The sequence below is a fragment of the Electrophorus electricus genome, chromosome 9 (assembly GCF_013358815.1).
Source record: "Electrophorus electricus isolate fEleEle1 chromosome 9, fEleEle1.pri, whole genome shotgun sequence".
NCBI classification, from domain to species: Eukaryota; Metazoa; Chordata; class Actinopteri; order Gymnotiformes; family Gymnotidae; genus Electrophorus; species Electrophorus electricus.
The window spans coordinates 5,930,001-5,955,917 of record NC_049543.1 but is presented as its reverse complement, the minus strand read 5'-3'; the positions used below and the strand labels follow the sequence as shown (position 1 = coordinate 5,955,917).

At 45.0% G+C, this 25,917-nt stretch overlaps 3 protein-coding genes across 5 annotated transcripts in view; all 3 read left to right on the top strand.

The window, feature by feature from the left end:
- The first annotated feature begins 756 nt into the window (after positions 1 to 756).
- top3b (DNA topoisomerase III beta) lies at positions 757 to 12,297 on the top strand. Of its 2 annotated transcripts, XM_027023181.2 has the most exons (17): positions 757 to 982; positions 3,770 to 3,901; positions 4,357 to 4,463; positions 4,643 to 4,717; positions 5,285 to 5,481; positions 5,883 to 6,039; positions 6,534 to 6,647; positions 6,827 to 6,917; positions 7,071 to 7,225; positions 7,495 to 7,600; positions 8,248 to 8,394; positions 8,634 to 8,807; positions 9,033 to 9,161; positions 9,343 to 9,492; positions 9,720 to 9,820; positions 10,680 to 10,881; positions 11,122 to 12,297. In XM_027023181.2, exons 1-17 carry the CDS (start codon positions 913 to 915, stop codon positions 11,604 to 11,606), a joined length of 2,592 nt encoding a protein of 863 aa, XP_026878982.2. In that variant the 5' UTR covers positions 757 to 912; the 3' UTR covers positions 11,607 to 12,297. The 2 variants fall into 2 exon arrangements, with proteins under 2 accessions (XP_026878982.2, XP_035386147.1); XM_035530254.1 differs by lacking the exon at positions 8,248 to 8,394.
- A 343-nt stretch (positions 12,298 to 12,640) lies between these two features.
- Positions 12,641 to 21,313, top strand: ppm1f (protein phosphatase, Mg2+/Mn2+ dependent, 1F). Its single transcript, XM_027023172.2, has 8 exons — positions 12,641 to 12,934; positions 13,548 to 13,817; positions 14,939 to 15,066; positions 15,539 to 15,741; positions 15,875 to 16,063; positions 16,972 to 17,115; positions 17,601 to 17,694; positions 18,042 to 21,313. Exons 2-8 carry the CDS (start codon positions 13,642 to 13,644, stop codon positions 18,347 to 18,349), a joined length of 1,242 nt encoding a protein of 413 aa, XP_026878973.1. The 5' UTR covers positions 12,641 to 12,934; positions 13,548 to 13,641; the 3' UTR covers positions 18,350 to 21,313.
- A 751-nt stretch (positions 21,314 to 22,064) lies between these two features.
- The window catches only part of mapk1 (mitogen-activated protein kinase 1), a 21,758-nt gene continuing 17,905 nt past the window's right edge, over positions 22,065 to 25,917 (top strand). The window contains exon 1 of one of the 2 annotated variants that reach the window (XM_027023161.2): positions 22,065 to 22,358. In XM_027023161.2, the coding sequence (XP_026878962.1) occupies positions 22,228 to 22,358 (131 nt within the window). In that variant the 5' untranslated portion in view covers positions 22,065 to 22,227. Of the gene's footprint in view, positions 22,359 to 22,391; positions 24,354 to 25,917 lie in introns of those variants that run through there. The other variant, XM_027023162.2, reaches the window with a different exon arrangement.

The window sequence follows — 25,917 nt, the reverse complement described above, 5'->3', positions numbered from 1 at the left end:
TATTGCAATGTCCATTAGCATTAAAATGTCTTGCCAGTGGAAATGACAAATCCTTAATTCTGATGGTCTGAAGGTATTCAACAAAACAATCAGCAAGTCTTCTTCTGGTTTCTCAGATTTAAAGATGATTACATATCTTTTAAGTAATACAGTTGACAACACCTGCAGTAATGCATTAGGAGGAATGGGTGATAATTGATCTTTTCATGACAGTTCTTTTAGTGGCTGTGTTAATAAATTTACAGGTAGCACATCAAAAGCAGTTGCAGGCTACAGTACCACAGTTATTACTTGAAATGTCATTTACCTTAGTCTTAATTTGCATGAATTTGATGTTTTTGTCTCGTCTGGGGGAGATTAGTGGAATATACTTAAAATGGGATGTGGTCTTTGCACTATCCTAGAGGATTCTGAAGTGTTTAAGTATATAGCCACCGTTTTATTTGTAGGACAATGTCAGCACCAAAGGAATTCTTGTTGACTTAACAATAGAATGTTTATAAAGATTCAATAAAAACATTATTAGTAGCATTTTGTCAGACTGTAGGCTAACATTACCTTCGATTTGTCGTAAAGGACCGCGTTTCCGCAGAAGTTTAGAAATGTAAGACTTTGTAAACACATCATTTACATTTGAAAACTTTCTGATTCAAACTTTTTTTTATTAGCTTGAAAGAAAACACACCGGCATTGTACCACTATACTATCAAGCGGATAAAACTTTACTTTGTTGAACGGTGACCCGGAAATGGAAAAGCATGCTTCATGTAGCAACCTGGCTTGTTAGGCTGCTAGTGTGGCTCATATTTGAATGAATATTTTAAATATTTTTAAAAAATTACGCGAGTTTTATAGCTAATTGAGTCGTTGCCCATCACAGTTCCATGCGTTTGTGCGAAACACAAACCAGAGATGAGGACTGTTTTGATGGTTGCTGAGAAGCCATCCTTGGCTCAGTCAATTGCTAAGATTCTTTCAAAAGGTAAGTTTGAATGTCTAGCGTAATTAGCTACGTTTTAGCTCACTACGGGTTTAGATAGCTCCAGCAAATAGATTGCTCGCTGAAAATGTAACGACGATCAGTGAGCCTCCAGGTAACGTTAACCGGCTTATTTAGCTAACGCTAGCCAGTCAGGCGCATAAGGTTACTATTGACTGGCTATCGGGTTTATTCAATGCACATAACTGACGTTACAGTCGTAGCCAAGTATGCCTTCCCGACCAAAGGCTTGCTGGGAAAAGTTCTCTTGGCTTAAGAAAATACAGCTAGCTGGTATTTTATTTTAAATCTTGCATATACATTAAACTTGCCTATACATACTTGCATATACATACAACTAATCTAGTTATAATGACCAACTAGGAGGACAGCAGACAGTGGTGACAGGCCACAGACTGACAACCACCGTTCTTGACATATTCAAGAGAGAACATCCCAGGAAATTTCTGAAATCGCAGAGACTTTCCCTATTTTTGGTTTGCCCAGTCAGAAACTAGCACTGGAATGTTTGATTTATACGAGCATGATTTAGTCGGGTGTATCAGTTAAGAAAACAAAAACAAAAACAGAAAAACTGTATTTTATTGTATGCAAGCTTACATCAGAATGTCAATACCACTGCAAGAGATTTCTCGATGTACGTAAGATGATTTGAAACGTAGACGTGACTAACAAACCCCCCCAGCAAATAGCAGCAGTTAGTTTTGTCGGGCTGTTGCACATATACATGCAATATTGATGGACTCGAATTCGATGGCACGGAGCTGGCACGCGGGGTTGACACGGAGCACCGGCATTCTGATCGCGAGGGGAACGCTCTCCACTCGCGACGCGCCGTCCACGCCCCGACACGAGTGACTCGTGAGGCACACGGCTTCGTAGATGACCTGTGGCACGCGGTTCAGGTCAACGTTCTCCCTGGCAGGAACAAAGCAGAAACGCTTAGAAACGTGTTCCAACATATCGTTGCATTTACGGAACCTAAAATTGCAACAATAACCAAAAAAAAAAAAAAGACGAATGTGAATTGTGATCAAAGCCATGACATTTGCGGAATTTAGACTAAAGAATCGCATCAGAATCAATTGCGCGTCTAACGGGGCTGCAGACACGGGTGTATTCTCTTTGTTAAATTCTCAATAGCTCAGCAGAGGCAACGAGGTACTGCAGGTGAACGCACGCAGTGCCCGTGCAAACCAGGACCAACCCCGCGGACATACTCACGCGTAGGTCCACGCGGCCAGGCTGCGCTCGTTGAGGCGGTTGGGCGGGTTGGTGGTTTGAGTGTAGTAATCCTGCAGATTGGGAATGCAGAGAGGAGCAGTTTCCTGTTCCACACACCTGCCCACGACAGGAGTGCACTGGCCCGGGTCCAAGAGCAGCAGAGTCAGACCGAGAAAACTCAGGAGCTGAGGAGGGGATGGGAGAAAGAGTCTGTAGAACTAATCAGCTAATGCTGTCATGACGACAGTGTTATTTCAGCTAGTCTTTGCAAATATTTAACTTTGGCTGCAACAGTATGCTGGGTTTTTTTTTTCGTTTTGATTTTTAGCTGTATGTTAACTCACATAGCTGAGGCATTTCACTTAGTAAAATGGCTTTTCGTTAAATGCATATGCCCTCCAGATTTGTCAGATCAATTAGGAATATTATTTGTGTGTGTGTTTGTGTGTGTGTGTGTGTGTGTGTGTGTGTGTGTATATATATATATATATATATATATATATATATATATATATATATATATATATATAATTTGCAATGCAGTTTGTCAAATCACATGTGTGTTTTTGGAGTCAATTTTCAATGTAGTTTCAATGCATCAAACCAGAAAAATACAGAACAATAAATAGAATCGAAGTAGTAAGTTGGAGTTAAAAAATTAAACAGATATGAAATTATTTTAGAATGCCTTAAACCTTTCATCTCCTTGGTAAATCTGGCACCTTCCTGACGCACTTTAAGTTTCCTGACAAATTGAAACCTTCCTGACATGCTCAGCTGAATCTGAGGAGGGCTTCAGCTTCCCAGTCTTAGTCTTACACTCCTTCCTAGTCCTAAACAGGCAGGGACTGACCTGTAGCTTTTCCATGCTGTCCCGTCGGTACCGAAGGCAGGTGCGTAGAGACGGTAGGTGTGGGCAGCTGGAGAGGAGCTGGAGCCCGGAGACAGTGAGGTGTCCTCTCCCTTCTCCCGGGCCTGTATTTATGTACCCCATATCAATGCGTAGCAGCCTGGGGGGGCCATGGGGTCACCCCGGGCCGAGGAAGCGGTGGTGGCATGTGGGCAGAGTCGGAGCCACACGCGTACACCCCTGTTAGGGGCTCCGGCACAACAGCCTTCCGTGTGCAAATGAGATTCCGGCCTTGAGCGAGACATGACAACGGCACATTAGCCAGAAGCCGGTAGTCAGCGTCATCCACCTCTTGAGTTTAGGTCAGGAGAAGGGAGGGAGGGAGAGAGCTTCATAATGCCCCCCCAACCTTACCTTCATTCAGAAGTTCTCTCGCTGTCCTCTGATCTGCATGGAAAGTTGGCCGTGAAAGTTGGCCCGAGTCAGGCTGAAATGGTCAACTCCATTTCTGATCTTTTCGTATGATAATTAAATGGAGGTTGTGGTCATTTATAGATTCTCCGTGGCAATTAAATTGGCTCTTTTGCCAGTAGAACGCTATATAAATCCACATAGTGTGGATTTATATGCTTTCTGTTTATTTGTCACAAATGGGGTGGACCTCCTGATGATTTGACTTCTTGATGCGTTCACAGGCAGCTGCTCCAGCCGTAAGGGCCTGAATGGAGCATGCTCAGTGCACGAGTACACAGGCAGCTTCCTGGGCCAGACCGTACGCTTCAAGATGACCTCTGTGTGCGGCCATGTTATGAGCCTGGACTTCATAGGCAAGTCTTTCATCTCCCCTGATTCAACATGCATCTTTTATAATAGCCGCAAGTAACAGATACCACTCATAATAGCTGCAGGTTATCTGGATTCTGTTAATGTAAAGGAATATAAAAGTGAGCCTGTCCACCAAATTCGAGGGGTTGTTTTAAAAGGGCTTACTGCAAGTAAATGCAATTAATTGACTTACAGTTTTCAAATTTTTACTTCAAATCAATTTTCAGTTGCTAGGCATTAATGAACACTAATGCATAGCAATAAAAACATACAACAGTGTTACCATCTTAATGGGTTTTAGATAACACACCCACACAAGCACACATGCATTTCCACTCATTCTCCTATATTCTTTTTCTCTTTGCCCTGCTCCATCTCTCTCTCTCTCTTTCGCTCTCTCTCTCTCTCTCTCTCTCTCTGTGTGCCTGATAATGATTTGCGCCCTGTCCTACAACAGGGAAGTACAATAGCTGGGATAAAGTGGATCCTGCTGAGCTGTTCAGCAAAGCACCGACTGAGAAGAAGGAGGCCAACCCCAAACTCAGCATGGTCAAGTTCCTGCAGGTGACCGTGACTCTTCCTGCTTTACATGTCTAGAGTACATCACAAAGCAGCACATTATTAGTACTAATACAACTAGTGCTCACTGGCCTCCTGATGGTCACTTGAGCCTAGATTATTAAAGGCACTATAATAGATTTCATGGGGCTTGTTTACAGTGATTTTAATGATGTCATCCACAGGTTGAAGCAAGAGGTTGTGACTGTGTTGTTTTGTGGCTGGATTGTGACAAAGAAGGGGAGAACATTTGTTTCGAGGTGGGTCTGATCCAGTGCAGCCATGGCCAGTAGACCGGGGAGATGTTTGGATCCAGTGCAGCCATGGCCAGTAGACCGGGGAGATGTTTGGATCCAGTGCAGCCATGGCCAGTAGACCGGGGAGATGTTTGATCCAGTGCAGCCATGGCCAGTAGACCGGGGAGATGTTTGGATCCAGTGCAGCCATGGCCAGTAGACCGGGGAGATGTTTGGATCCAGTGCAGCCATGGCCAGTAGACCGGGGAGATGTTTGGATCCAGTGCAGCCATGGCCAGTAGACCGGGGAGATGTTTGGATCCAGTGCAGCCATGGCCAGTAGACCGGGGAGATGTTTGGATCCAGTGCAGCCATGGCCAGTAGACCGGGGAGATGTTTGGATCCAGTGCAGCCATGGCCAGTAGACCGGGGAGATGTTTGGATCCAGTGCAGCCATGGCCAGTAGACCGGGGAGATGTTTGATCCAGTGCAGCCATGGCCAGTAGACCGGGGAGATGTTTGGATCGCAGCGGGGGAGTGGGCGGCGCAGGGCGGAACAGCCGCGCTCACGCACGTGTGCTGTCTGCTCAGGTTCTGGACGCCATCCAGCCAGTGATGAACAAACCGCAGGGCAATGAGCGGAACGTTTACCGGGCCAAGTTCAGCTCCATCACGGACACAGACATCTGCAAGGCCATGGAGCACCTGGGCGAGCCCAACAGGAACGAGGCTCTGTCTGTGGACGCCCGGCAGGAACTGGACCTGCGCATCGGCTGTGCCTTTACACGGTACGCAGACGCTGCAGTGCTGTACCGCTGCTCCTCTAGAGCAGTTCTTCCAGAGCAAGGTGTCTAGGGTATTTTTACTGTCACACAGTAAGTATGAATACATTTGAATGCTCACTGGCATGACAAATAGCTTGGGATAAATAGCTTGAGTGGTTTAGAACTTTTGCACTGTATAGGAGGTTGGTGTGTGTGTGTGTGTGTGTGTGTGTGTGTGTGTGTGTGTGTGTGTGTGTGTGTGTGTGTGTGTGTGTGTGTGTGTGTGTGTGTGTGTGTGTGTGTGTGTGTGTGTGTGTGTGTGTGTGATGAAGATGAACACATAAATATTTATCCTGGGCTGTTTTTTTCAGTCAATCCCAGACCTGTGACCCTGATTCACCTCTCAACATCTCCCATGATTTCAGGTTCCAGACTAAATACTTTCAGGGCAAATATGGAAACCTGGATTCTTCCCTCATCTCATTTGGCCCGTGCCAGACTCCAACGTTGGGCTTCTGTGTCGAACGGCATGATAAGATCCAGTCCTTCAAACCTGAGATGTACTGGGTCATTCAGGCCAAGGTCAGCTTTTAAAAAAAAACATCTATAAACCTATATTTCATGTGATTTTCCTAAGCATTTGGTCCAGTGAAATCTTGTCTGCTGTTGTTGTTTTTGATGCTAGAAAGCCTAAATTAATTATTTCTCAGCTGCGCAGAACCAACATGAAACTCCAGTTCTAAGCCAGTTTAGGTTCAATCACCTTCAGCCAGTCACTTCATTGTCTCAAAGAGTGTGGTTGTTGACAGGGCAGGGAACCGCCCCTGGTGGTTACATCAGCTGTAGTTGCTTCTTCTTGGTGTCCTTGCTAATGTGTCTAAGCACAAAGATCATTAAAAAAAACAGGTCTGGCGAGTGGCTGAGAAGGTAGTAATGCCAAATGAAAGGGGACGGTGGTGTGTTCCAGGAAGCTGGCATAACACAAATGAGGCTGCTTTCATTCTCCCAGCATTAATTTTCATTCATTAAGTATGAAATGTCAATTTGGATGTTGGGATGTTGATTTTTGAGTGCAGGTGTTCAGAGGGAAAGAGACTCCTATCACGTTGGACTGGGACCGTGTGCGGGTTTTTGACCGAGAAATTGGACAGATGTTCGTCAATATGGCCAAGACGACCAGAGACGCTCTGGTGTGTCCTGAACATCCTTGCTGTGTCTCTCTTGCGTCACACAATCAAAACAGTTTAACATCCGTAATTCATTTTCCAATAAGCAGTTATTATACATATACCCAGGGCTTTAAACCCGCCGCAGAACCACTCGGAGATGTTGCAGAAGCTTAATACTGCTGCAATTCCACCATCCCCAGGTGGAGTCGGTCAGTAAGAAGGAGAAGGCCAAGCAGAGGCCTCTTGCCCTGAACACAGTGGAAATGTTGCGGGTGGCCAGTTCTGCTCTTGGTTAGGAGATTCCTGCACTTTCATGTCACAGCTTCCTGTATGGTACTTTTCAAAGTACTGTCTATTCATTTATCAGCTGATGTGATTTGCGTGCATTGTCCGTGCATGTGTGTGTGTGTGTGTGTGTGTGCGTGTGTGTGTGTGTGTGTCTAGGAATGGGCCCGCAGCATGCCATGCAGATTGCCGAACGCTTATACACACAGGGCTACATCAGCTACCCTCGCACAGAGACCACACACTACCCAGAGAACTTTGACCTCAAGGGCACACTCAGGCAGCAGGCCAACAACTGCTATTGGGCCGAGACGGTGAGCGCCATCTTCGTCCTTCTCCTCCTCCTCCTCCTCTTCCATGCTGCCATTCTCTTGTATCTTTAGGTTGTTGGCTTGCTAAATGCTAGCACGTTCACCATGTGATTTGAGCGCCATCATGTTATGAGTGATTGTCTGCAGATTTGAGGCCCTTCACTGACTGCTGCTTACTGCTTCCTGGTTCATTTCCGTGTGTGTGTGTGTGTGTGTGTGTGTGTGTGTGTGTGTGTGTGTGTGTGTGTGCGTGCGTGCGTGCGTGCGTGCAGGTGAAAGCTCTGCTCGCTGAGGGACTTAACCGTCCTAGGAAAGGGGTGGATGCAGGAGACCATCCCCCAATCACCCCCATGAGGTCTGCTTCTGAGAGTGAGCTGGGTAAGACTGAACCCAACTTCTCACCACCACGCTGTAGTTCCACTTGAGAAAAGATCTTGGATAATTATAACGTGGGTATTGAGATAATAACATGGATCTCAAGATAGTTATCACGTAGGTATTAAGGTAATTATAATGTAAATATTAAGATAATTATAACTTTTTTTTTTTTTTTTTTTACACTGCAGTGTCCAGTAAATCAGAGAGATGTTAAAATATTGCCAATGTTTCATGCCACATAGATAGTTGACATATTTGCCTTTAGGTTTTTTAATAGCGACTTTTGCTTGCAAATCCCACACAGGAACAAAATCGTTTTCATTCCCTCCCCCCCCTTCCCCCCAGATTAATAATAATTCTACCAGAGTAATAATTATGTGAATCCTCACCACTTTGTTAAACTTGTCACCATCATCCCACATTATAAGCCTGCATGTTGGACAGAATGTTGGACTAAACTATCTCTAGCAAAGTCAATAGCTAGCATTGTTTGTGGACATGAAAGTGTTAATTTATGGCTTCATTGCTAATCTCTTTGATAGATCACCTCGGGACAAGAGCTAAAATTCCTCTTTTAAGCCAGACCACTGCCTGTCTCACAAGTAGTGGAAGAGCGAGCGTGTGAGTGAGTTTGCGTGTCTGTGCAGGCAGCGACGGCTGGCGCTTGTACGAGTACATCACGCGCCATTTCATTGCCACGGTGAGCCATGACTGCAGGTTCCTGCAGACCACCATCTCCTTCCGCGTTGGCACCGAGGGCTTCTGCTGCACCGGCAAGACCCTCCTCTCGCCCGGTGCGTGTGACAAATGAAGGCAGCCTTCAGGGAATTAACGATCGCTGAATATGCGCGATGTGGGCAGGACCTTAGAGCAGGCAGTCAGCATATTTATCAAACATGACGTGTCGGTGAGAACTGGCTTGCGGAAGCTCCTTTGCGTGTGTGTGCGTACGCACACGTTCGCATTCATGCATTGTGTGTGTGTGTGTGTGTGTGTGTGTGTGTGTGTGTGTGGGTGTGGGTGGTTGCATCAGGCTTTACGGAGGTGATGCCCTGGCAGGGTATCCCACTGGAAGAGGCCTTACCAGCATGCGAGAGAGGAGATGCCTTCACCGTGGAGGAGGTGAAGCTGCTGGAGAAACAGACCAGCCCACCCGACTACCTGACAGAGGCGGAGCTTATCACACTCATGGAGAAACACGGCATTGGTGAGGGAGAAGTGGGAGGAGCTCCAAGTTTGTGTGGAACTGGTTTGTGATGGTGTGAGCAGGTGTAGAGGGAATGGGCACATTGGGTTTGTATACACAGGTTACATGACTCTCAGTCTTTTGTATTATTGCATTTCGGCACAGCGGTTTTATTTAGACTCTAATGTGGAGTTGTCATTGCGTGTTTAGTGTCGTTTTTTTGCGGTTTTTTTTTAACCTCTTGAGGCACCGATGCGAGTATCCCCGTCCACATTAACAACATTTGCCAGAGGAACTACGTGACGGTAGAGAGTGGCCGCAAACTCCAGCCCACCAACCTGGGAATTGTCCTCGTGCACGGCTACTACAAGATCGGTGAGCAGGAGGGCCAGCGTTACACTCCGGCTCGTGTTTCTTGGTTCCGTAGCGAAAACTTTTTGCGTTGGTACGTGCCTTTGTTCAGACTAAATCACATGTAATTATTAACAGTTTGTTTCCCTCTCTCGCGGTGTGTGCATATGTGTGCGTGCATATCCCTGGTGCCACTGTATGACAGACGTGGAGCTGGTGTTGCCCACCATCCGCAGTGCGGTGGAGAAGCAGCTGAATCTCATTTCTCTGGGGAAAGCCAACTTCCACCAGGTCCTGCAGCACACACTGGACATCTTTAAGAGGAAGTTCCACTACTTCGTTGACTCCATTGCCAGTAAGCATACTGAAGATGTCCTTAGATGGCTAAGATTGCAGAAATGGTTATATGGCCTATACAAGGCATGTTCTGAAGAGCTGAGTTGATCTACCGTCAGCCATGTCAGTGTTTTTCTTAGTGGCTTTCATACACCTTGCCAGCATATCATACCCAAGTCCACACCGGTTATAACCATTGTAATATCACCCTTATGACAGGTTATTAACCCTCTGTGTGTGGTGCAGGTATGGATGAGTTGATGGAGGTCTCCTTCTCACCCATTGCTGCAACGGGGAAGCACCACTCACGCTGCGGGAAGTGCCATCGCTTCTTGAAGTACATCCAGGTCAGGCAGGGGTTACATCTGATCTCACGGCACTCGGAAGTATACAGCCTGTACCATTTAAGTTGTGCTGCGTTGCTAAAGATGACCCTCCATGGCACACACACGGAGTTTGTCTGTCAGATACCGATCTTTTGTGAGACAGCACATATGATTGTAGGTTAGCAGTGCAGTGTAAACTGAGCTTCCTTTTCCTGCTTTCAGTGAGAAAGCCGCAGTAAACCTGTGGTAGTTCAGAGTAAAGTTTCATATTTCACTTCACTTCTTTTTTTTTCTAATAATGATTAAAGATGGATCATAACTTTCACATGAATCACTTAATCAGAATAACACAGTGGCTTAGGATGATGTTTGCTCTTTAGTGGTTAGAGAACCCTCAGAAGGTTTCACGTCTCTGTGGAGAGGATTGGCCTTCAAGCGCAGAAAGCAATGATGCTTTTAGATGACTCTCTTGCAGTCGGCAGCTTTGCCGGCCCAGGTAGTGCAAGGTCGTTTCCCAGATCGTGAGCATACACTGTTGTACAGATAAACATGTAGGTCACTCTGGATAAGAGCTTTGAATGTAAATTGAGTGCATGCGTGGAGCTACAGTTCCACTAATGGGGGGAAAAACCATCAAATACTGCTGTTTTCATTTTTCTTCTCATGAATTAACCATAAAGTTTCTCTTTCACTCTCTCTCTGCACATTAAAATCGACATTTGGTGATTTAATTTGCCCATTAAATTGTGCCACACCGGCTCGGTGACGTCAAGACGTGGGTGGTTGTAGGCCCTTGTGACTGTGGCACCCCACCTGAGGCACAGGGGCCCTGTGTGACTGTGCTTGTTTCACACACCGCTGTGCCCTCTGCTCATCCCAGGCCAAGCCGAGTCGCCTGCACTGTTCGCACTGCGATGAAACGTACAGTCTGCCCCAGAACGGGGCCATCAAGCTCTACAAGGAGCTCAGGTGTCCTCTGGATGAGTTCGAACTGGTGCTGTGGACCTCAGGCCCTCGCGGCAAGAGCTACCCGTTGTGTCCCTACTGCTACAGTAACCCGCCCTTCAGAGACATGAAGAAAGGTACTGTAGCCAGAACAGGCTTACATATTCAAACAGCAATAACCTGATGTGGTGGGAGCATATTACAAAGGCTCATCATGAGTGTAAGCTGGGAAATGTAGTTGATCTAACAGCAGATGGAATAATATTTGAATGTTTTCTCTTAGTCTCTAAGGTCTTAGTCTTGGTGTATCTCAGATCTCTCAGGCATGTGCAGTTTGCCTTTCAACGTATAAATATCTCCCTCCCTTCCTGATGCAGGTATGGGCTGTAACGAGTGCACTCATCCGTCCTGTCCTCACTCTCTCAACTCTCTTGGGATTGGCCAGTGCGTGGAATGCGAGACGGGCGTACTCGTGTTCGACCCCAGCTCCGGCCCAAAGTGGCGCATGGCCTGCAACAGGTGCAACGTGGCGGTGCATTTCTTCGAGCATGCCCACAAGGTGCAAGTGTCGCAGGACAGCTGCGAGTCCTGCGACGCCTCGCTGGTAATGGTGGACTTCCACAAGGCGCACTCGCCTCTGCTCGACGGCGAGACGCAGCACACTGGCTGCGTTTTCTGCGATGCGGTCTTCCAGGACCTGGTGGAGCTCAAACATGCCACCATGCGGCACCCTATGCATACGAACAGAGGGGGCGGGGCTCGCAGAGGAAGGGGACGGGGTCGAGGGAGGCGGCCTGGTGGACGCGGGAATCCTAAAAAACCCAAAGATAAAATGGCAGCTTTGGCTGCATACTTTGTCTAGAGTGTATGAAGTGAAGATGTGTATATGTGTTCTGCACAGAAGGGAAGCAAAACCAAGTATTATGCTATGGACTTTCTCTGTAAAATTGGCAGTAACATCAATAAAATTTTAGTTAAAGTAAATTTGTATAATGTGCCACCTTCTTCCATGTTCTGATCTGGGCTGGTTTTTTGGAGGGGGTGTTACACAGCTTATTTATGTGCTTGTGTTACGTATCTGGGGCATATTATTTGTTTTAAGTTTTTATTTGTTGTGAGAGTTTTGCAATTGGGAAGCCTGGATACGCTTAGATTCAGGTTAGTATCAGAAAACCAATTGAGTGGCACATGTTACAGCTTCAATGGTTTTAGTCTCATTTAGGATACTGAGTCTCATTTCTGTATCTACAGCAGTGTCTGCGTGTAGGATGATGTGAGTAGTTCTCTCACAAACCAGTTTCATTCACACCAGTATTTACATCCTGATTTATTTATATATAATATTTTTTTTAAACTTTCAAAATTTATTTATTAGTTTCCATTTTTAAAAGAGATTGTTTGCGAGGGTTTGCATTATAACCACTAGCACTAAATGATTTATAACCTAAAAAAGCAGCTGCTTCCACTAGGCATGTTTGTGTGTAGCCATGTAATTTCCACTAATTTCTGTAAAATGTCTTTTTTTTTTTCTTTTTTTTTGCCAATAAAATCATCCTCTTCCCAGGTTGGGTCTCCTATTGATAGTGTGCTGGTGCTGAAAGAGCATGGCCTGATTCGTTTCACTTCTCCATGAAGGGTCAGGGTTACACGCCGCTACACTGAAAGCCTGCGGCCGGGTTTGTCATCTGCAAGATGTATATTAGCGTTAAAAATTATATCAACTTTAAGAGAAGCGTATTTACTAAATGTTCCTGCAATTTCAGTAAAGCTACAAATTAGAGGACGCTTTTTACATTGAAATAGGCTTTGCTTTATAACGTTTTTTTTAAAAAAAATGGATTCAATGTTAGCGCAAATTCAGTTACCAAGAGTAACCACAAGGAGCAGAGCTTTCGAAAGAGCTTCAACAGCTCGTCGGTCCTCGCCAGGAAGAAACATTCGCGCAACAAAACAGATTTTGCAACCAAATCTACCATCTGCGTACAGGGCTGCCTGTCAGCTGAGCGTTGGAAAAGTCAATCCGTTTTGCATAGGAAGTGTTTACTTCACATTCCCGCACGTCGACCTCCGAACAGGCGCTTTTGTTGTGTAGCGAGCGAAAGGGCGTGCACGCGTGCGTGCAGACGGGAGCTCCGAAATCTAGACGCGTAGGGAGTGTCGCTGCGATCGCGAGTCTTAAACGCTTGCCAGGTATGTATAACGGTTATGCAAATGTATACCAAGTTGTAGTCTTCTCTGCACCATTCGGTGGTCGGGAATTGTGTAGATCCGACTGGCCATTGCTGAGTCTAGCATGTGAAACTTTGCAGGCTTTCAAAAGGCCTGCTGATAGGCTATTATGTCTCACATGGCGACAGCCTTTCCTTCATGTATCGTGTGGTACCGAAGCGGCTTTAAATAGCTGCAGTCGTGCATGGCTACACAGGACGTTTTGCCAGGTCCCTTGGGCTCTCTCGTTCCAGTAAGTTAAACGTTAATTATGGTTTAGGTGGTATTTGGACCCAAGCACCGCGGTTGAGCAAAATACATAAATGGGAATTCACTGCGCAACCTCCCCACGTACCCAGAGGCTGAGGACAGGTTCAGACTCACAACATGCAGCTTCGTTTGCACTCCAGTGGTCGGACACTGCTGGTGCTTAGGTTAGGGTAGATGTCATCAAGGCAAAGTTGCCCGGGTTGTTAGCCATCACTATACTATACAACACTACACAAGGCAATTTTTGTGGAGGGGGGTCAGAGCTTTGTGTGCGTTACAGTTTTGCGGCTGGTTTTCTACACTTCAGCCTTTTGTGTCTTTTAAGTGCGAGCAGCCCTTGGGAGGTTTGCAGAAGTGCCTGGGTGAAGCAGCGTGGCCGCCCTCATCAGCCTGGTCCTCTCCTGAGCAGACGTCACGTGATGGGCACGAACAAGCAGGATGAGGTGCAGAAGTTTCTGAAAAGTTTTGTGGAGGAGTTTGCGAACCCGCTGGGTCCAGACGACCATCTTCCGGTCGCGCCGCTAAGCCGCTGCCTGACCCCACAGGAGGTGACCGGCGAGAGTCTCGACCTTGGACTTAAGCTGCTCTCTGCTCGGTGGGTAATGCCTGTGTCTGCATTGGTGTTTGAAATTCTGACACAAATTAAAGTAAGCTTTCACCATACTGTACACGCAGGAGGTTAACATGGAGTATAAGTCTGATTGTGTTGAATTTATTTGAGTGTATGTTTCCTAGTGTGGTTCATTAGGCACATAAACTGTATGACATACATTCATTTACTTATAGGTATTAGTGTGTCTTTACATTAGTAAGTGTGCATTGTCATTCTTGTAGGCTGTGGTTACATAGTCTCACCTGATCCTTCGTCCCACCTTGAACTAGAGGAGCATTCATGTATTCCTGTCATTCCTCTCTCTCTCTCTCTCTCTCTCTCTCTCTCTCTCTCTCTCTCTCTCTCTCTCTCTCTCTCTCTCTCTCTCTCTATCTATCTATGGCAAGCAGGTATGCTTTACTAATAGCAGTAACATGAATTTAGGCTTGAAACTCTCTCATCCCATTTCATTTCCATGTTCTCACCACTGCCTGTGCAGCAATGCTCATTTTACAGTAATATCACAGTGAAGGACCAGTGACGTATTTCTGACACGACAGACAGCTTTGAGAATTATTCTCTGTCTTTGTCTGCCTCTGCTTTTCTGCATCTGTCTGTCTGTCTGTTTCTCACATGTTCTCTCTCCCTGTCTCTCTCTCTCTCTTTCTCTCTCTTTCTCTCCCTTTCTCTCCCTTTGCTCTCCATGTCTGGAGCATTCCTCAGGGCAGACTTCCTGTCCACGGAATAAGCATTGTTCTACCCACATCCTTTCAATCACAGTTTATTTCCTTTTACCATAGTTCAGCGTTGTGTACAGAGCACTGCACTGACCACAATATGTCATTCATGATCCAGCTCATAGCATAACTTTACTAAAGATAATATTCTGGTTTTAGGTGTGGTGAAACTGGCTGATGGGTCTCTCTTATTTCCTGATATCATGGTGGTTAAAATAGAGAAGGCCCCTTGCCCTCATAACCCTATGCCTCTGTCATTATGAATGTGTTTGATTCACTCTGGGTTCCCTTTATTGAGAGTATTGACTGGTCCTAGTTTGTGTTCTGCAGTTATTGGCTAATTAATGGAAATGTTGCTTTGTGTCTGGGATTTCTCTGCATACACAGGCACGCTCCCTGCTGGCTGAGTGCATCCATGTGCCATGCTGCTGTCAGTGAGCTTCTGAAAGATGACCTTTCACCTTTCCACTGCCCCAAAGACCCTGAGCAGCCTGATGATGAATCGCACATAGTCTGTAAGCGGGGTGTGTGTATGTATGTATGTATGTATGTATGTATGTATGTATGTATGTGTGTGTGTGTGTGTATATATATTTTATTTATATATATATATATATATATATATATATATATATATATATACATATTAGTGTGTATATACATATTAGTGTGTATACTTGAAGTGCATCAGTGAGAAGTGGGAATTAAAAGATAAGTAGACAGAATCTCTGAATAATGTAGCAAAGCTGCCCTCTGTTGTTCTGATGGAATACTGCTGCCTGACCATTCAAAATGCAGGTGTTACTAGAAAAATCTCTAGAGAAAAGAAGACTTGATTTTGCCTGGGTGAAATCACCTCTACTCATGACTTTTGCTTATTTACTTTTTATGTTAAGAGATCATTTTATTCTGGTATGCAAGGCCTGATGCCTGGCTGGTCTTTGTTTTCCAAATGTTCCTGAGTATTTTTCTGGTTTCTGTCCACAGTGCTACAGTCTGACCCTGTTCAGCGCCTCTTTATCAATAAGTTAAGAGCGATAGGTGTGGCCTGGCAGAAAGTGTTGCCCAATCAAGAGCCTCGCTCCACGCGGTCCTGCCTCTGTTCTGTCCATGCCATTCGTAATACACGCAGGAAAATGGAGGATCGCCACGTGATACTGACACATTTTAACCAACTTTTGGGATTACAAGTAAGACCTTAAGGCTTGAGTCTCAAATATCATTTTCTGATGGCATGAATTATTTTTTTTCCTCAGCGTGCCCTCTACGTTAACCTGATTGGTTATCAAAGTGGACGCTGACTCATTCTCCCCTCTCCTATAGGATGGCGTGAACCGCGAGTACTATGCTGTGTTCGACGGTCACGGAGGGGTGGACGCTGCCACTTATGCTGCAACTCACCTGCACGTCCTGCTCAGCCAGCAGGAGACGCTGCACAGCGATGTCACTACAGCCTTTAAAAACTCCTTCACACAAACGGACGATATGTTCAGAATCAAAGCCAAGAGAGAGGTAGGACATGGCATGAATTTGTCTGGAGTTCTTTGAATTTCACAAGGATGTCACGTAAAATCTGAACGCTGAAGACGGGTATTGTAATCGGCGGCTACTTGGCTGTGTTTTGGTACACTCGTCTGTCAGTGGGAAGTCCCACCTAACCGAATGTACACATCTCAGTCTGAAGATTTTTATTTGTCACACTCTAAACAGCTGTGTTTCTCAAGAATACCTAGAGACATTTGTCAAGAAGGCTCATTCCACTTGTAAACTCTGTTAATCCATAAATCCATTAATCCATAAATTCCTTTGTGCTTTAATATGTTAATCTGTAACTCAAGGCTACTCCTACAGTTGTGCTAAACAATGCACAAATGACATATTCGGTTTTGAGAGGAACAAAAAAGTCAGTTAATCTTCATATGAATTCTGAGCAACAGCATGCCACACCCCACTGGGAATCGCTCTTCTTGTTATTTTATTACAGTTTCATGTCACAGGTGGAAAATTGGTACGATGTTTTGATTCATTTCTATGTAAATTTCCTACACTGTAATACACATGAACACACACTGCATGTGTGCTGTGGTGGATAGATGTATGGTAAATTGCTTTGCACATTGCAGTTCAAATGTGTGTGCAAGTAGAGATATTAGTCAGCGCGATCTTGTTGTAATGTGGGCTTGCTGAAGAGACTGTTAAGAGGTGGATTCATCGACCACAGAGAGAGAAAGTTTGAGTGAGATCCCTCAATTTTAGTCACCGAGTGATTGTCTGTGCAGCTGTTTGTTTCTGAGAAGGGTGAGTGCGTTGGCGAGGGTTCAGACTGGTGCTCGCAGTCCTGTGAGCTGTGCTTAGAGGAGCCAGTGGCGCCCTTGGCTTTTTGACACGTCTTGTAACGCATGCATTCCCCTCCCGTGCAGCGCATGCGCAGTGGCTCCACGGGCGTGGCTGTGTTGCTGGCTGGCGATTGGCTGACGGTCGCCTGGCTGGGCGACTCGCAGGCCATGCTGGTGAGGCGGGGCGAGCCCGTTGTGCTGATGGACCCTCACAAACCCGAGAGAGAGGTATTGCACACGCGCATCACCAACACCGTCAACATTCCCAACAGTCAGTCATTATTGAAATTATGCTGTGATTAGGTTTATTAATTGCAACTAGTACATTTCATTTTAAATAGCTATGATACATGATTTAAAAATTCATTCATTGAGTCCTTGCAACGAAAAACCATACATATCCATTTACTGTTTTTTTTCCCCCACATTCTACAAAATAAAGACAAAAATATAAAGCATTATTGCAAGTTTTATTTTTAAATACCCACATGATTGAAGTAAGGCAAGTCTAAATAAATCATATTTAGCATTTTAATGTAATTTTAAGGTAAAAGTGGAACAAAGTCAAAAAGTAAAATAACTGATTACACAAAAAGGGGAAATGGCTGATGTGTGGTTTTCTCTTACAAGGGCTCAGTTATCCTGTCCTATCTTAGATCAGATACTCTAGTACTCTGCCCTGTAGTACTGATCTGCTTCCCTGCTCTGCACAGGATGAGAAGCAGAGGATCGAAGAACTGGGAGGCTGTATTGCCTACATGGGCTGCTGGCGAGTTAATGGGACATACGCGGTTTCCAGGGCAATAGGTGAGCAATTGTCCTGTTTGGAAGAGGAGAATAACGACACCTTTTTTTATCCTTTCTTTTTTATGTCAGTCTAATGATTGTTCTTTGTCAGTGGCTATTCTGGATTCCTGGTACAGTATTGGATTTTGGTAGCTGAATTACTCACGACGGTCTTTGTCATTGCCTCATGAGAGTTAACTCATTTTTTTAGTACCTTATTTTCAGTGACTTTGGCGGCTTGCATTTGTGAGTCATGTTTCTTTTCTTACTTTACGGCACTGATTATGTTGTCGCCATGATTTTTCATTTTTCCTCACACGTATTCACGTATAGGTGTTGTGGTGTTTCTCTCGGTCTGTCTCCCTCAGGGGACTTCGACCAGAAGCCTTATGTCTCCAACGCAGCCGACAGCGCCACCCTCCGGCTGTGTGGGGATGAGGACTATGTCCTGCTTGCCTGCGACGGCTTCTTCGACGTCCTGTGTCCCGCCGATGTCCCCGGCCTGGTGCTGGCAGCGTTGAAGTACGCCGGCGGCTCGGGCGAGGAGGTCGCGCGCAGCCTGGTGGCCGAGGCCAAGGCAGCTGGCTCCAGCGACAACATCACAGTCCTGCTGGCGTTCCTGCGGGACCCGCAGGAACTTCTGGGCTCCGAGACAGGCCAGTCGGCAAAGAACTGAGCGGGAGCGAGGGCTTGAGATTGGGAGCTTGAAGCAGAGCGCCAGAATGCTACTCGCCTCCTCATCTCAACTGTTCTTACGACTGTGATCCTTCAAGATTCCTGAATTGAAATGAGTCTTAAGGGACTGGTGTGTTGTATTCTAATACGTAAATACACGGTTTAACACTTTACTAGTACTTCATCCAAGAATGAATGACACATAGTTGATAATCCACTGGGAAAAAGTGTCAGGGGAAATATATTGGCGAGCACTGTTTTTGTTAGTTTGTTTTAAGTCATTTTGTGATGCCTTTTTCACTTGCTAAACAGCCTTGTTTTCTATGACACTGATTTGTACATAGCAGCATTCTTTAAAGATAGTCTTCACCCTTTTGAATCGAGAGAGGGGTAACGTTATTCAAACCCTCTCTTATGCTTTTATTCGGTATTCCCAAAGTGGGCTCCTACCCACTTGCCTTGTTTTTATTGATTTAGATGTACAGGTGCTGAATATTTCAGAAAGGTCTTTTGGGAATCATTGGTCAATATTAGTGGGTTTTGAAAGGGATTCTTTGCACTGGCGCTAACATTGGCGAAAACCTAGTTGGGACCAGTCTGTTTATCTACTGTTTTTCAGTCGTTGCTACCAATATTAGCTGTTTTAACTGTACTTTACCTTTGAATCTTAGAGGTTAACAGCGGGTCCTCTGTCAAGCAAGAGTTTCATGACTGTTACAACATAATTGTGAACTTGAGGGACACACCTGTTTTAAATGTATGACTGTTATCCTGGTCAAGGCAATATGCAAGACAGTATGCTTTGAACATGAAATGCACATAAGGCCTCATCTTTTTAAGGTGGTCAATCAGTATTGTCAGTTTCATGAAAAAAAATTTTTTAAGCATTTGCAACAGACCTAAACTGTTAGAACCCCTCTGTGCCAAAACAAAGTAATCATGAGCATAACTCTCTGGAAAAATAATTGAGTAATGTGTTTAATGTTCCTTTTGAAATGCATAGTGTTCTGTGACATGCGAAACCAAACGTAACAACACGTTGATTGTTTTTCTCATCTTATTTTATCTTGGTGCCTTTTTAAAAAAAAAACAGTGTTAATAGCAGTTTCCAGGTGACTAGTTAAAAATAATCCCATTGTAGGAACGCTTTTTTCGGGTTTAGTCTGCATCTGCAGAACTGTCCGTATACCCATGTTTTTAAAGGACAGCTTGAGGTGTGAGTATGGGGAAGGCGGGGGTGTCGTATTAACTTGCAGCCAGGCTTGCTCCTGGGTCTTGGGGCCTGCATGCAGTAGGCTGTCTCACATTACTGCCTGTTCAAATGGCATGAATATTTGAAAGCCTTGTGACATGGAGCTGATGTGATTGGACTGTGGCTTTAACTTGAGTGGACTAAACAGAGCTAACTTACTGTGGATCGACCTGTGGGAGGTGAAGGCTGACAGAGCAGTAGAGGCTTGATTTAGTTATTTGAGAAAGAAATTGCTGAGGATGTGGGCACTGATTCTCCACAGGTTTCGAGACCATTTTTTTTTACGATTTCCCTCAAGTTCAAATATGCCATGGTGATGCATTTTTGTATATGAACAAGTGACTCCATATATTTTGTTACTGCCCAAGTAATAATTACTTGTGTTACAGCCTTTTAAAAACTCTTTTCTGCTATTGTCTTCTAGTCACAAATTCTGAGATTTTCAAAGATTTTCAAGTGTTAGATTGCCACACCTGTGCTCTCTCTCTACCTGCTGTGATCTAGCTCCCTCACTTACCGTTTACTCATTGTGTGTCACTTAGTAATGGCCTCTCTTAAGCTGCTGTCTGAACCAGTGATCTGGCGGTGCAGTGTTTTGTCCCTGATCCGTGGCCTGAACTCGCATTTCCCATCAGACAGTATGGCTGACTGAGTGGTCTGTAACATCGCTGATGGTCCAGTCCATTCCAACTCTTTGAGAGGCTCTGCCCAATAGATCAGCAGGCTCTTGCCTTTCTATAGCGCATATGATACATATGATGTTTTTCTGTTGGCTACATTTTGCGTCGTCGCCTTAAACTTTCTAATAAATGATTGGCCGAAGAGACTGTCCTGCAGGGGGTTTGTGGCCAGTGTGAAAACAAAAGCAAAATAACGTACCTGTTTACGCTCGTTTGCTTTATTAACGGATGTGCAGTATGCTAAAGGATGCTAGGATGTGGTTGTTGAACGTTCTATTTGACCGACGTGCGTAACATTCGCTGCGTTCACAATGGAAGCCCTGTTAGTGCCTTAGTTCATATGTGCTCCTGGGGGCTTGCAAATGGGTACGTGCCCCGCAGCGTTTCTTTCCACATTTAAAGCCAGCTGACTTGTTGGGAATCTGACATTTTTCTCTATTAGTTTTGTCTGTGATATTGTGGTTTTTATAAATGTTTTATAAACTTTTATACTGGTAAAAGTAACTCTGATTTCACATTATTTGTACTGTGTAAAGATATGTTGGGGGTTTTGATTTTTATCGCATAACTTAAGGTTGATGTCAGTAATTAAGATTTTTTTTTCTGCATGGAAAATCACAAAGTTAAGGATATGTTCATACAATTTTTTAACGTATTAGAAAGTAATACATTTGCTCTTGTTTCACACCAGCTTTGCATTTAGTGACCAGGTTTACGTGTAATGCGTCAAAATATGAAATAAACAATAACCACACAAGCATGTTGCCTTTATGGCTATCAGGGTAATTTACCATAAGGGACTTGTTAAGCGTTTAATCCTTTTTCTGTAACACTACTGTGTATGTATTGTGTATAAATACTTTTCAATTGTGACAGCGGCGTAGCTGTACTATTAATGCAACAAAAACGATCACTGAAGACGGCGTCGTGGATTATGAAACTGTTTGAAACCCAGCTTACTAAGGAAGAGACTTTTATATTAACGAATAGTTTGACACAAGGCAAACTATCAACAATAAACATTATGACTTCATTTGTCTTGTCCGATAAATGGGTGTGCTAACAGACGAGATGACTAAATCTAAAAATATATTTCTGGAAGGATCTTCTGAAGCAAACTCTTTAGGTATGCAAATAAGTTTAATTGCATAAGGTTTGTCGAAATGCAGTAGAGTCAAACATTAAATGTGAATATATCTTTCAAATTTTGCAAAAAAGTGGTCTATAATTTCTACGACCTAAATAAAATAATAAAGTAAGCGCAGCATTAAAACACCAAGCCACGTCCAAACATTAAAGTCTGTTTAAGGTATGCAGGATGTTAACATGCACGGCGCGGTGAACTGGAAAGAGGTGGTCTGCTTTTCAGAAAACAACAATAGTAGTTGCAACTGTAAAATAAGATATGCCAGTTACTTTGTGATGCAGTGGCATACTGGGTTACAAATTAGGTCACATATTCATATTTGCCAAGCAGTTGTTTGTGCGGTCGAAATGTGAGATGCAGAAAGATGTTCTATACAGATGACTTTTGCAGTACAATATAACTCCAAGCGACGATGAAGGCGACAGTAACGCACATCTCCGATCACGTGACCGACCCCGTTATTTCCTGCCCGCAGCGAGGTTTGCTCGCGCTCCCTCGCTCCCTGCAGTCTCCGTAGGCGCGCGATCACACGCTAGACGTAGATTAGTTTTACCGTATACCAGACAGCGAGACTTTATATATATATATATATATATATATATATATATATAAATATATATATATATTTATATATATATATAGCCTTTTAGCTACTTGCTCTTCCGCGCCGCAAAAATCGTTCGTCCTTAAACAGTCTGAAACTGCATTCTGTGATAAACTGAGACGGGTGCGTAATAGCGCTCTTGTTAGTTTATTATAGGCTGTTGTGCGGGTGTGTGTGAAGGCAGCTAATCTCAGCAATGGCGACGGCTGCTGGCGGCGGCCCTAACCCCGGATCGGGTGCCGAGTTGGTCCGTGGTCAGGCCTTCGACGTCGGCCCCCGTTACAGCAATCTGTCTTACATAGGAGAGGGCGCTTACGGGATGGTTTGGTGAGTTGTATTTGGACCTTTGCATTGTGCCACATGTGCTTTCCGAGCTGACCCATTGGATACTTATGTTGCGATTGGTTTATTGGATAACTATGTTGCGATTGGTTTTCTTTACAGTTAACACGTTTATTCAGCCCGTGTAATGAAGTAGTAGGTGTTGGTGAACCGTGGATATTTGTCAGCTAGCTATCCAGCTAATGCAGTCGTTAGCATTCACGACCTTAGATAGGTGTTATTTCTTTGCTTACGATCAAACATGAATACTTTGCGAAATGTAAAAAGTATTTGTCTTGATAAGTGTTCGTCTCCTGCTCAAGTCGTGACATAGATAGATATGAGGACGAGCCCGGCTGGTTGTAGGGAAGTTTACCTTACTTGTTGATTCGAGGACATTGCGAACGGTAACTTTTGTAGTCTAAGCTGTCTCGCTGTTATATTACAGCCGGGTTGCTGTAAGCAGGAGTTACTTTTTTTCCATCCTAGCAAATATTTTTGCAAGATATTTGATGTTCAGCACCATCGCTAGCTAGATTGTGGAGTTAGCTAAGAAAATGGAACATAATGTAGTTCTTATTTGGAAAATTTGGTGTTTGGCATTAAACCACCCAAACGCCGTCACAATTAAATGACTGACATCGTTTTTACTAGCCCCCACTTTGCTGGCCAAAAAGACAGATGCATGCCTCTTTGGATTTATTGGGTTAACGAGATTATGCTGCATCAATCTTGTTGCATCAAAGACGCAATATTTTGCAATCTTCCCCGACTAGTTTCTTTGTGACAACTGCTTTGGTATAGCCTACCGATTATAACATGCAAGAATGATCTTTTCTGTATTTGTATATTTTTCGAGTACATTATTTTTCCGCTAATGTAGAATTTGCCCGGCACTTGGCCAAAGATGTTGAAGGTAGAAGTGAGTTAGTGCTTGCAAAGTGCTTCCCACGAGCGCGTGGGTGCTGATGGCCCGGGGTTTGAACACAGCCGGTTGAAAAGAGCTGCAGTCACCCGCGGTTTCGTTTTTATATAAAGGACTTGCATGCCAAATCACACGGAAAAATTTTGTTTTCGTTGGGGAGCTAAGCGTTCCTACTCAGTGGGGTTGTCTTTGATTTTAACGACGTTAAACGTCACTCTCACCTGCATCGGCTGATGATTAGAACCTTAACGTAGAGCTGGAGATGTAAGCTGTATAAAGGAAAATGACCTGTATTTTTGCCAAACTCTCGTTTTCAAACGTTTCAACGCTAGTGAGACGGTGCAAACACTCATGACCTGACCGCGGGCTGACGCTGTCCGTCTGTTCCCGGGGAAAGGAGTGGTGGGGTGTCGCAGATGATCTCATCACTGGCAAAGGCCTGCTTCTGGCTTCCATGCAGAGAGGGATGAATGAGACCAATCCGGGGGGGGGTGTAAACTAACCCAAAGTCGTACACGTCGGCACCAAAGTGTGCCGTGGATCGAACTTGGCGCCGGGAGTTTGATCGTAAGAAACTGAAGGATACAGCCGCTAGCACAGGCTGTCACGTTGTCTTAGAGGGGTGAGGACGTTGCTCTGTGTGTGGGGTCACAGCCAGGTTTAGCACAAGGGCCAAAGGTACAGGATGGGGTTTCAAGAACTGGGACGACATTCCCGTAATGGGGCAGTGGAGCTAGCAGTGGCTTGGCAGTCGCTGGCACCAGTGCAGCATGGTTGGTAGGGTTTTGCCACTCGTAATGGCGATCGGAATCTATTTTCATGAGCGTGTGGGCTGCTTGAGCCGTCAGGTTTTTAATATTGGAGCGCAGTGACGCAGGGAGTCCTCCCTCTTAACCTCAAATTCTGGCAGCTCCCGGTGTTCTGCTGGACTTTTGCTCTCGCCTCTGACCTGCGACTCGGATTCCTCCAGCGAGCATGAGAGCTCTTTCCTCTCGTCTGGTCTCCGTCTCTTCTGGATCATCTGTGGGCAGAACACGGCAAGGGTTGCGCCAGTCGGCCAATGTTTTGGCCAGCCGGTAATCACTCAACGGCGCCAAGCTTTCAGTGTCTCTGTGTGTCTCTGTGTGTCTCTGTGTGTCTCTGTGTGTCTCTGTGTGTCTCTGTGTGTCTCTGTGTGTGTGTAAAGCCTCCTGTCATGGAAAACTGAATTTGACACTTTATTGAAATAAAGGACTTTAAACATATATGTAAATAATGTTACCTTTGCAAAAACACTCCGTTCACTCCCCTAGTCCATACGGTCCGTATACGGAATGTAAGCTGCAAAAACAGCCTGTTTTGAAATCACAATTTCTCTGATGTCATCAGAACAGTCATTTACATAAAAGTCTGCAACAGTTTCGCTTCGCTTACTTAGAATTCAGTTCTCGGGAATGTTTCAGCTTTCAGTGCTTTTTGAATGAGGCACAATACAGGGTAGCCAATCAGAACGGACTTCATTTCATTTATCTATATCCTGTATCTTAAAGCTGCAGTAACAAACAGTCTGTTTAATTCTAATTGATAAAGAGAGGTTGGGAATTGGTTGTGTAAAAATGATTTATGTTGTTGGAACAGAAAGCCACACAAGCAATGTAAAGGAAAAATGTAAAATAAAAGAAAACTGTAGGATATGGGCCCTTTTTACGGTTGGTTGCAGACTCAAGATGCAGATTGTATGATTTTGCTCACCCGTACCTCGACTGATCCTGTCTAATAGATGTCTTGCATTCCGGTAATGTAGTTAGCCACTGGGAAAAAGCCTGGTTTGCCGCCCTGGAGGCATGATTGCAGCTAAAGCACTCTTGGTGTGCAGAGACCAATCTCAGGTTCAGCTTTACATGAGCGAGCAAAATGAAAGGTGAGTGTGCACGAGCGCAACTTCGTGCCCCGTGCGTACGCAAGAGCGCACACGTGATGTTTAACACCTGGGTGACCTGGGATCTGGGCCAGGTGTGACAGCCCTCTGTCTTTGCCAGAAACGGTGTCAAATGTGGGCTGGTATTGTGATGTCATCGGGAGCATGCCCATGGCCAACCATTCCCCTCCCCCCTCCAGGGACATGGGTGCAGCCCTGCGTGAAGGGTGGATGCATGAAGCGCAGAGGTGTACACCCTGAAGGAGAGTGCAGTGCGGTGGAGATTGTTCCTGAGAGTGTGTGTGTGTGTGTGGGGGGGGGGGGTTGAGAGGAACCAAGAAAGGAAACAGGAAAGAGGGAGCAAGTGAAATGGTTGGAATAAGAGTGAAAAGGAAGAGGGGGTGTATGCGAGGGAAAATGAGAGTGAGTCTTCACAGAGAGGGCATTCCATTTTGTTGTTCACATTCACTGGAGCGTTGCTTCCCATACCAGCGAGAGAGGTGGCGAGCAAGCGTGTGTGTGAGAGAGGGAGGTGGAGAGAGTGTGTGTGTGTGTGTGTGTGTGTGTGTGTGTGTGTGTGTGTGAGAGTGAGAGGGAGGTGGAGAGAGAGTGTGTGTGTGTGTGTGTGTGTGTGTGTGAGAGGGAGGTGGAGAGTGTGTGTGTGTGTGTGTGTGTGTGTGAGAGGGAGGTGGAGAGAGTGTGTGTGTGTGTGTGAGAGGGAGGTGGAGAGAGTGTGTGTGTGT

What these genes read in the sequence shown, in the direction of transcription:
- top3b (XM_027023181.2), top strand. Translation starts at nt 913, where the DNA reads ATGAGGACTGTTTTGATGGTTGCTGAGAAGCCATCCTTGGCTCAGTCA. An exon ending in TATGAGCCTGGACTTCATAG is followed by an intron (nt 3,902 to 4,356) that starts GCAAGTCTTTCA and finishes GTCCTACAACAG; the next exon opens with GGAAGTACAATAGCTGGGAT. An exon ending in ACTGGGTCATTCAGGCCAAG is followed by an intron (nt 6,040 to 6,533) that starts GTCAGCTTTTAA and finishes TTTTGAGTGCAG; the next exon opens with GTGTTCAGAGGGAAAGAGAC.
- ppm1f (XM_027023172.2), top strand. Translation starts at nt 13,642, where the DNA reads ATGGGCACGAACAAGCAGGATGAGGTGCAGAAGTTTCTGAAAAGTTTT. An exon ending in ACCAACTTTTGGGATTACAA is followed by an intron (nt 15,742 to 15,874) that starts GTAAGACCTTAA and finishes CCTCTCCTATAG; the next exon opens with GATGGCGTGAACCGCGAGTA. An exon ending in CTCACAAACCCGAGAGAGAG is followed by an intron (nt 17,116 to 17,600) that starts GTATTGCACACG and finishes TGCTCTGCACAG; the next exon opens with GATGAGAAGCAGAGGATCGA.